This window comes from Antennarius striatus, chromosome 15, assembly GCF_040054535.1.
Source record: "Antennarius striatus isolate MH-2024 chromosome 15, ASM4005453v1, whole genome shotgun sequence".
Classification (NCBI taxonomy): domain Eukaryota; kingdom Metazoa; phylum Chordata; class Actinopteri; order Lophiiformes; family Antennariidae; genus Antennarius; species Antennarius striatus.
The window spans coordinates 2,119,633-2,131,176 of record NC_090790.1 but is presented as its reverse complement, the minus strand read 5'-3'; the positions used below and the strand labels follow the sequence as shown (position 1 = coordinate 2,131,176).

The following is an 11,544-nucleotide window of genomic DNA, read 5'->3' as shown; positions in this document are numbered from 1 at the left end:
TGGCTCCTCCCACAGGTGGTAAGCCCATGGGAAGAGGGACCCACGTTGTCCTTTCGGGCTGTGCCCGACCGGGCCCCATGGGTGCAGGCCCGGCTACCAGGCACTCGCCTTCGAGCCCCACCTCCAGGCCTGGCTCCAGAGGGGGGCCCCGGTGACCCGCATCCGGGCAAGGGAAAACGTGTTCCATTGTTTGTAATCATCATTCAGGGTCTTTGAGCAGTCCTTTGTCTGGTCCCTCACCTAGGACCTGTTTGTCATGGGTGACCCTACCAGGGGCAGAAAGCCCCACACAACTTAGCTCCTAGGATCATTGGGACACACAAACCCCTCCACCACGATAAGGTGACGACTCAAGGAAGGGGTCCTGGCTAATATTGTTTAAAATACATTTTTTGATACTTTTTCTTGTCAGAATTATAAATACTCTTGTAAACCAACATCATTTTCATGCACAGTTACAATGGTAACTTATGCTGGGAAATTAGCCTTGTGTAGGCTGTGCTACTACAATCAGTCAAGGCAGATGACCGCCCTCCAGAGTCTGGGTCCTGGCCGGAGTTTCTTCCTCAATGAGGGAGGTTTTCCTCGTCGCTATCGCTTATGCTTGTTCTGAAGGGTTCTGTTGGGTTCTCTGTTAAACCGCTTTGAAATGTCTTCTGATGTGATCAAACGCCTTAAAAATACAGATTGATTGATTGATTGATTGATTGGTTGGTTGGTTGACTGATTGACTTAGCAGGCTACAACTTATACAATACTCAACTGTTCCTTTAAAGTGAGCCAACAGAAAAGACGTGATTACCACTGAATGATGTGCTTCGATTTGATATACAACACAAAAATAGACAAAAACTTCATAAATAAAGTGAAACACATCCTCTTCCTCTTGTGTGTGTGTGTGTGTGTGTGTGTGTGTGTGTGTGTGTGTCACGACACACACACACACACACACACACACACACACACACACACACACACACACACACACACACTTCTCATTACACAGTCCAGAATCTTGCAATTCTTAGATCGTCCTGGTAAATGCACTAATCATTAGTCAGTCATGGAATCACCACTAATAGAACAAATACTGGGAGGTAAAACTAGTGATCAAACCATCATTTAATTGACAACATAAAAATAACAATGATCAATACAAACAAGAAACAAACACATTTTTCTTTTTCTTTCTCGGCTTTCCACATTCAAATAAATTTCTAAAGACAATACTGATGGCTCTCCTGTCACTCTGCAACATGAAAACAGATTTAAACACATTTACATCTGAAAAATTACAAAATGGTGTTGTTAGATTGTCTAGAGATCTTTTTTACCATAAGTGTTAAATAACTGTAAATATTTTTTTTCTTCCTTAGAAATCACAATAGGTGTTTGTTGGTTTATTGTCATGACAATGATCTATTTGTTTCCAGTTTGTCTGTGGAGGCTGGTAATATGATGTTGACAGCTAAACTCCATCATCATGTAGGATTTTTACCAACACTGACAATAATTCCATTAATCTAACTATAACCATGTGTTTATGCTCCAGTCATGTATTTCAGAAAAATCATGGAAGTACATGGACAACACTGAAATTGTTTTTGCTTGAATAGTAATGCTCCTTCCCAATAACCAAACTAAGAGTAAATGTAAGTAAATTCATTGTAGTTGACTATTCACAGAATGTTGACGTGTCGGCAATCATATATTATACACCAGAGCTGATGTCACAAATTGAAGGGCTATTGCATGTTAACAAATAGAAAGTTGGAATTTCCAAACTTCTGGCATCTTTGGGAAGCAGCTCTATTTGAGAACAGTAGAAGGACATCAATTTGACTCTTTTTATTTCTTCTCAGAGCTCCTCTGTGCATGCATTCAGCTGGGGTCCATAAAAGCACCTTTATATATTTATATATAGCACCATTTTTATACAGTTTTCCTTATTATACTAGGACCCAACCATTGGCATGCATACACTTTAAGGAAGAAAACTGTTTAATGTAACATCATTTTCAAATGTTACAAGGCAAGTATATAATATTCATACAGTACTTACATGTAGAAGACTAATACAGCACACAGAAAGAAAGTGCTCGAGTACAAAATGTCCTTGTTTTTTAAGTGTTGCTACAGGACTATAGGACACAACATTGTTTTACGTTACGTCTACCTAAATATACAACTGTTAACATTTCCTTTACCTTGTTCAGTAATGCTTAAATGATCACCAAACATCTACATCTCCACAGTTTCCACTGAAATAATTCTGATGAACAGAAAACAGAAGGGGAAAGTCTTCAGTATCACTTCACTGTACCTACACAACTACAGATAGAACACAAGTGTGAAGGGGGGGCATCGCTTCTCCTCAAATACTCACTGTCGTAAAATGAACATTTTTTTGATTGTGGTTATGTATAATCCTTCCAACTTCCTGTTGGTTTTGCTGTTTCTGACACATCTAAGTTTCTCAAACAAGCACACAAACAAGTAGAGATAGTCTTGGTGAAGTGCTTTAAGGCTCGAGGGTTGGAAACAGTCCAGCTTCCTGTAGGCCTCCTCCTGTACGCTCTGATGATTGTCCACATGGTATCAACCCCTCAACAACCCTGAACACTCCAGCGTTGGAGAAGAGCAGCTGTGGTTCACAGATGACTCATTTCCACATTAATGCGACTCTTTAAATTAAAAACACGCTGACCAAAGAGAAGCCCATGTCCCATTTTTGAACATGGAAACAAAAATACAACCTGAAGCCTTTTAACCTCATCTTCAATTTCATGTCTCTGCCTTAACGACAGGAAGTCACCTCCAGAATGGAAGGTGTGTGTAAATAAATCAAACTGGCAGGCTGCAGTGTTCTCAGCTATACTCTGGGATTAAATCAGATTGTGTGAAATCTGTTATCATTTGAAATTAATGTGAGCTAAGTCAAGTTGTCCACAACTACTCTTCTCGGTCAGGGACATTTCTAAAGCCATGTTACATTAACAAAGGCTGAGGGGGGGTTGGATCTCACTCTTTCCATTACTGTAGAGATTATAGATTACATTCATAACACTACGTCACACAACTAAACAGACTCTTCATTTAATCATCATTTAATCATTTTCTGATAATTTACTAAGGATGTTCCTCAGGATACAAAAATTATTCAGAGTTGATTGTATAGAAATGGGATAAAGCAGAGAAATAAACTGAGGGTAAGCACAGTGTATTCACATTATACTATGGATATAAATATCTATCTATATAATGTTAGCTGTAACGGACAGGATAGACCAGCTGTCCATCGAGCAATTTTAAAAAATACACTTGATTCTTAGATCTATTTGTCAAGTGGTTCAGGTTGAGTCTGTTCCCTTCATTACAAACAACTCTTTACTGATCCCATATTTCTATTTTTGATGCATGCAGGCTGCAGGATGTATAGCTGGGATGTGCAATGGTTAGTCTTTAGGTGAAAGAGCTCATTATGTCATATACAAGTGATACTTTCCTGAATTTCCTGGATCCGTTTCCGTTAGCACACAAGTTAGCGTTCACATTTGCTTCCTGATTATCATCTTGGTTTGACCATAAATCAACTCCATATGACGGATAGATGATTTGTTGGTCATGGGATAAAAAGGGGAACAAAAAGCATAACAAATATAAATACATTAAATACCCACTTTTTATTATGCAAATAACACACTAACATTTTTTGAAACACAGACAAAGCACTTGTACTATATATTATAGAACTATTTATCTGTAAATCATTTTAAATTTTAGATGTATTATTCTTTTAGATATTCTCAATTTAAAATTCATATGAATCTGTTTAGCTCTGTGAACATTATTTCCCAACAAAAGGGACACCTCAAATCATCCAGTCCATTGTGGTGATTGTACAGAAGACAGGCGTTCCTCCATGAGGAGCCTCATACTTCATGTCCATCCTGGTCACATGAAATGTTGTGAAATGAGCACCAAACCAAAACAGCTGATAGTTCTAATAATTCATTAATTTCATTTCATTAATTTCATTAATTAATTTAATAGACTGTTTCCTTCCCCAGGAGGAGAATATGAATATGTCACAGTTTGTTTTCATGGAAGCGATGGCAAGTCAAGACAAAACCAAGTCATTTATTCAAATGCATCTGAATGCAATCCAATAGGACAAAATACACTGTACCATTAAGAATGTCCTTTTAGTATCTAAGGAGTCTAAAAGTCGCAGATGTCATATAGCTGGAGAACAAAGCTGTAGCACGAAGAAAAAGATTTAGAACACTACATGTGACGCTGTTACCTCCAACCTGTTAATAACATACAGTACATCTATAAAGAGGTGCTCATTTACAACATTTAGTGAGATGGGTGTCATCACAGCTCAGAACTGGAGCTCATCAGCCTCTAAGCACGGATCCATGATTGTCACTTTTCACTAAAGGCATGGATAGAAATGGTCCCACTACGTCAACCGATTCAAACGCGACATAGGCAAAGTGCAGCTTTATTTAAAGTGCTGTTTGGGCTCATATTTGGGATTCAAGGGACAATAACTTTATACGTCTTAAGGAGTTCATTTCTTTCTAAATGCTTAAAATACTCATTATAGTCTTAACTGACATAATGTTTTATCTTTGATTACATTTTGCCTAATTCCATTAAATCCATGAAAAAAATAGATGATTTTCTAATTTGATGTTTTTTTTAAATAAATTGTGCTTTCAATTACACTTCCTAAATGATTTATATAATTTTATCCATTTGTATGAAAATAAAGATTCAACGAATCAAACCGTACCACACTCTATGGAACACACACACCAACCTAGTCCTGTGCTTTTCATGCACCTGAAGGCATCACAACAAGATCCTTTAACAGCAATCTATATCAACATCTTTTATCTCCACCACCAACAGCAGGAATTCTATTCAAACTTGGTCATAAATTATGGGATGTCAGCAGAAAGCAGTGCCACTAAGACAAAGAGCCAGAATCACACGCTGCTTCTGTTCACGCTCATCAGCAACTCTGTCTCCACAACAATAATAACTAGTTAATATAGTTGATTTCATTTTATTTACTAGATGCATATTAGAAATAAAATGAAAAGCTCAGGTGGGTCCTCTGGACTGCATTTCAGTGTCATCCAGTAAAATATGGAGCCAATAGAAGAGGAAACGGTAGGAGTGAAACTCCACTCTACTTTGTTTTGAAGACCAGCCTATGGCTGACTCACCTGCCTACTTACAGTGGCTTACAGCTGAGTTTCTGATAAACTATTTAAATGGTTTGTTTGATGGTTTTTGAAGAGTGTGTGGTATTTAATGGACTGACATCAGCTTTTGAGCCCTTGGTATTTGTTATGTCCTTGTCTGATCGTAGAGGAGACCCTGAATCAGACGTCTGATTCGGGCTCTTTGTCTTTAGTTTTCTTTCATGCATGTCACACACAGCTTAATGTTCGATGTATACCCCATAATAGAAAAAGCACCTAGAACTTTAGGGATTCTCAGCTCAGAATAACTCACCGGGAGATTAAGACTAAGACAACTTCCTATTCTACAGGTTGTAGGTAAAAGCAGATGTGCTAAAGCAGAAGTGATTGAGTACAAAGACAGTTTAAGGCCTTTTCGAGCAGAATGTTTAGCCCTTTCTATACCACACATTGACATAGCGTATTAGTAGCAGTATGGCTTGAATGATGTAACCAACCATCACCAATAGCAACAGAAACTGAACCCTCTAACATCTTCATATTGTGAGGCAGGGGGGAACAGATTCAGCGAACATGTCATAGACCTCCGGTGGATGTCTGACAACAACCTTTAGGTGTAATGGAAACACGCAGGCCTTTTTACGGACACATTTAGCTTTATAGATTCGTCTTTAAAAAGATGCTGCAGCTCAAGGCTGGCTTACAAAGGACGCGGTCACATGGCAGCCCTCATTAGAAAGGCAGAATAATCAGCTCCTGGCGACATAAAGCAGCGTTCTATAAAGAACTAATGTCATGTTATGTTGTTGCAACAAGATTGCAACGAGATTCTCCACAGAGGTCTCGTCCCCACAGAAATAATCCCCTCTGGACTTTAAAATCACTAAAATCCCTGAACAAAAAAAACACAAACAGAATCTCCCTTTAAGCAGATTCAGGACGTCTATGGCGCTGAGATGTCGCTAAGGTGAGGTGAACTGAACTTGTTTCTCTGGTAACTTCTTTTGTTTCATTACTAAAATCTTTTATCTGGTGAAAACTTAATTTAAGTGACCTAAACCAGGTAAACCATCTGCTATCAGTTAAATAATTTTAACTTCCTAGCCATAAACTCTGAGCTAACAGCGAACGGTTTCAAGCTTCAGAGGATCATCACGACTACGTTACAGACATGGTGGAGACAAAGACACTAAACCCAAAATGGGGGTGCGTGTTGGCTGCTCTCCAGTAGGGAGGTGAAAGGTGATCTCCATCCTGTGGACAGGAATATTCTCAGTTGGGTGACAGTTGGAGGTTGGCTTCGCAGCAACAGCGGAAGCTACAAATCACTCTCCTTGGTAGGTCAAAAAAGAAAGTACAGCAACAACTCCTGACTCTGGGGGTCCAGATCGTCGTCCATAGAGATAGTTTTTCTTTTCTCATATTCAGTAGATGACCAGGTTCCACTGCAGTCGCTCCTGATGTCAGGGACACACGTCCACCTGTCCAAACACCTGGAGCTTGGAGCTGTCCATGAACTCAGTATCATAAACAGAGACTGTCCACACATTTCTGTAGCACCACATGTTTCAAAATGAAATTATACTCATGTTGGACAGCAGATCTGGAGCCAACATGAAGATTGTGATTCCAAATATAAATAATAAAAGAACCATCGTCATCAGCGGTTCACAGTCTGGGGTCTGAAGACTGGCGTTAGGGTTCGGCTTTGCCAAAAAATAATCAACCAGACGGAGAACACGTTGAAACTGGGAGCCATGCTGCACCATCATGTCTGTCCATTAGAGCACCTCCACTCCTGGGGTTCATCTAAACTCAACCTGAGAGCCAGGTTGAGTTTAGCACATGGTAAGTGCTTTCCCTTTAACTAACATGTATAACTATTGTTACTACAGCAAAACATTTATCCTCAAGAACAGTGACTTCCAATAAGCAGCCTTTTGGACATTGAGACATATTTTTAACCATGTATGCAAACTATCATCTGTTCCAGAAGCATAAGATTATTCCTCTTAGTTTGGAAAATTAATCCGATATTAGTATATACTGGAATGTGACTCTAACACACTTCTGTTTGAGCTGGATACAGCTATGGAGCGGATGCATTGCACTAGTCGGTATCTGCTAAGTGAACTCTGTCCCTGTGAACTCAGTAACCGTGAGGAAAGTGTTTCTTGGTTTCACATTTAAAGAAGCACTAAGATGGAATAACAACAGGTGATGAGTTGATGTGCTATAATGATGGAAATTATACCAAGGACACCTGAAGGCTCATCAAAAACCAGTCCGCTACAAGACACATCCTGTTGTGGACCACAGGTTGGTACTTTGACCTTCCCTCCATCAGGACCGGTGTACGTTTCAGAGACAGAGTCTACCTGGTCTGGTGATGTGTCACTAACACGAATGAGGAAGCCTGTTGCTAAACCAACCAGTGTGTGTGTTGTCATGAAAACACATCCTACTTGAGCAGGGTCTCTCAGTATGCCTCTACTAGGGCAGCCGTCACAAGCTGGCCACATCCCAAACCAGCACACAAATAGTTTATATTTTTCTTTTTTCAAAACCTCATTTGACATTGATCAAAAAAATGAAGCTTTGGTAATGAGATAAAACACCTGGGTGATTGTTTGGTGGTTGGGTCTTTTTTACTGATCCTTTTCGGTTGACATTTACTCTCAGACTACAGGAGTTTTAATACGCTAACTCAGCTGGGATAGGCTGAGTTTAGGTGGGGGTGGGGTTCACATCATCGAAGATGAACAACCAATCACACTCACGTTCTCACCTGCGGTCAATTTAGAGTCATCACTTCCCAATTGCTGCATGTTTCTGATGGGAGGAAACCACAGAACCTATAAGGAACCCACACAGGACATTCCACAGAGAGGTCTTCAGGTGGTTCTGAACCCAGGACCTTCCTGACACCCCTGCGCCACCTTACCTCAAACATACACGCACTAATTTATTAAAATATTACAATGCAGCACATGCCACAGATATTAAGATTACTGTATCAGTATTACTGCTCCACCTCATGCTCTCCTGGTGGCATTGAGAAGTCGATGGAACACAATGGAGACTAATGTGGGCAACACATGTAAAGATGTACAATGAAAACTAACTAAAGAGACGCTGGTCATTAGTTAGTTGACTTTCCTTCCGCAACCCTCTGCATTTACCCGGACTTAGGGCCGACCTGGGCTTGTGCCCGCTAGGGCTGCAGTTTTGGGGGATTGAACCTGGGGCAGGATAAATGGGAAGCACGCCTCTACCACTGAGCTGGTTGTCTATTCTTCAGAGAACTAAAGGTAATATTAATTTTCTGTTAGCAGTACTGTGCTAGCTAATGAGCGACGAGGTTTACGTTTCCTTGGCAACACTGTCAGCTGTTCTGAGATGTGTCTCTTTTTGGCTGCTCAGAAAACTACTATAAACTCCTAAAAATCAGTCGTCCCGACGAGTCGGAGCACATCAGAGGTTAATGATTGGGTCCATGAAAGCTTCATATAAACTCGATCAGCAGGTTTCTGCACAGGGTTTGTCAGGATTAAGAAGATCCAAAACTCCTGTAGTCTGTAATCAGCGCAGAATATAAGAATATAAAATTGAATGACGTTGCATCTACAGTGCGCCCTCACATATTCACACATCAACGCTCACGACGGCATCCGGAAGTGCTCTCCGTTCCGTGAGTCTCTGACTTCCGTGAGAAAGTCCTTTAAACAGTCTATCAGAGTGTAGGAAAAGGTAATACCGATAGAAGGTGGTTTGATATCAGTATGGGGAGGGTTTATAAATGTTGAAATTACCGTAAATAATAAGATAAATAGTTCGTCGAATTCATTAATCGCGTGTGGTTCCTGGAACACATTCACCATAAAGAACGAGGGCGCACTGTATTCTGCACCAGATTACATATGACTAATCCCACTAATATGTCTTTCAGTTATCAATTTACAGTGTAATTTTAAATGTTGGTGGTGGTGGGGGGAGGGGGTCTGTTCAAGACCCACAGGACCTACAGAGTCTAGGCTCGGCCCTGAATTGAACATGGACCATTGGATCAGGTGGAGGCTACACGGACCTGATCTTGGCATGTTCCCCATCCAAACGCATCAGTGCAGTATTTTGGGGACACACAGAAGGCCTACGACATTTCATGGCAACTCTCACGTCTGGACATTTTTTTCTTTTTCATTAACAGAAAACATGCAAGTCGACATCCTACGCCAAGGTCAGTCCTCCTGCTCCTCACTGTCCCGCCGGGCGTCTGTCCGCTTCTCTTGGTGGCAGGAGAAGATCCTCCGCATCTCCTCATCGTACCTGATGAAATTCTCTCCGAATCGAGCCCAAGCCTTCAATGGAACCGTGATGGTGTTTCTATAGGGCTGTCGCACCTCGCTGATCTTTAAAAAGACTCCATAGCGATTGGATCCCACGTCGAAGTAGAATCTCTTGTTGTCCACCCTAAAGGACGCGGCCTCCGGGAGTTCAGGGCTGTCCTCGTGGTTCCTGGACCCGGTTCTTCCTCTCTCATCGCCGTCCTCGTCTCCATAGTCTTCGATCAGCTGTGACAGGGCGTCCCTGAACTCGATCAGCCCCTGTGCGGGCAGAACGATGGTCTGCTCGATGCCCTGGCCGTAGTACCCCATGGTGCCGTGCCCTTTGCTGACGGTCTGCCGGATGCGGAGGAACCGACCTCTCTGGTTCTCCTTCAGGTCCAGAAAGTACTTCCTGTTGTCCCTCTCGATGAATTCGCTCTTCAGGACGCGGTGTGCATGATCATCGGACGCCGCTGAGCCGGTGGGAGACACCGGGGCCGGCTGCTGCTGCTCCTGCGTCCGCCTGCGGGAGTCTTGCGCCCGGCCCTGGCCGTCCCCGGAGCGCTCGTCGAGCGGCGGCGGCGGCGCCGACAGCCCTCCCCGGAGTCCGATCCGGGCGTAATAATCGATGAAGTCCCCCAAGCTGTAGCGCAGAGCGGGGGCCATCGACATGGACAGCGTCAGTTTGCTCTTCCTGATGTTGTCGTGACGGCCTCTTCCGATCCACACCTCGGCGATCTTCAGGAAGCGTCCGCGGACGCTCTGCTTCACGTCCAGGTAGAAGCGCTTCTTCTGGATGTCGACGCGTTTGGAGGCGAGCTCCTGGATGTCTGCGCCCGGCTGCTGCTGCTGCTGCTGCTGGGAGCCGGACTGCACGTACTGCTGGGGATAAGTGGATCTCTGCAAAGAATCTGATGCAATCTTACCCCTGTTTCTTTCCATCCCTCTGCAGCATCCATCAGCCATCATGGTTGATATTCCACTACCAGACAGCCCGGCACAAAGCGCGTCTCCATCCCAGTGGGCGCCTCACACACAGGGATCAGGCAGCCTGATTCATGCAATCAGCTGCAGCCACAAACAAGTTAGAAGAAGAAGCCTGGGATGACCCGAAAATGGCAGCTAATGTGGAGCTTCATTCATTCATCCACTCCCCAGCACCACCCTCAAGCCGTCTCCATCACCTCACAGCTACACCTTTTGCTGAGTGAGTTAGAAAGGCAGCCAACCTGAAATGGGAGGAGGCGTCCAATACTACATGAACCCGATGAACCCATCCACCCCCCCTCCCCGTCCTGAGAATACCTCAGTTAAAGAGACACTGAGCTGCAGCAGCCTGTGTGCAGCTGTACAGAGCAGGATGGAGCCAGCATCCCCCCCCCATACACTCACAGAGGCAGATAAAACAGCTACTGCTCTAGTGCAGGTCAAAAATATGACCGAGCGTATGAGATCAATGATCAAAAGGATCCAAATTCTAACAGGAAGTCTGAACTGAGATCTCAATTATAACACCACTGAAGTGTTACTGTTATGATCCTGAACAGTGAGGTGCTACGACATATTATAATGTATTTCGAGTATAAAAATGTCATTCATTTATGAATATTCATCTAATCTTCTTTTCCTTTCGGCTTTGCCCTTCAGGGGTTAATAAAATATGTGTGTCAAACAACAGGGACAAACCCTCCGATGTGTGTGTATGTGATGTGTGACGCAGTGACCAATGACATCATGTATGAATACAGATTGTTGGATGCGTTCTCCCCATTGGGGCTGTCGCTGATGTCCCCCTCCATACGTGTCCTTGATCCCCAGAACAGAGTCTCCTGATGTCAGAACACATCTGTCCAGTCCAGATCGTACGTTCACCGTTGTTCCAGAAAAATAGTCACGATGTGCTCCTGTGTGGAGAGGTGGACGTGATGTTCTTGGACCGTGTGTGTGTGTGTGTGTGTGAGAGAGAGAGAGAGAGAGAGAGAGAGAGAGAGAGAGAG

General features: G+C 42.8%; 1 protein-coding gene across 1 annotated transcript; it reads right to left on the bottom strand.

Annotated features, from left to right (window-relative positions):
• Positions 1-1,167: 1,167 nt before the first annotated feature.
• Positions 1,168-11,221, bottom strand: purg (purine-rich element binding protein G). The gene has a single exon (XM_068335213.1). The coding sequence runs from the start codon at positions 10,514-10,516 to the stop codon at positions 9,461-9,463; it is 1,056 nt and encodes a 351-aa protein (XP_068191314.1). The 5' UTR covers positions 10,517-11,221; the 3' UTR covers positions 1,168-9,460.
• Positions 11,222-11,544: the final 323 nt, after the last annotated feature.

What these genes read in the sequence shown, in the direction of transcription:
- purg (XM_068335213.1), bottom strand. Translation starts at nt 10,516, where the DNA reads ATGATGGCTGATGGATGCTGCAGAGGGATGGAAAGAAACAGGGGTAAG.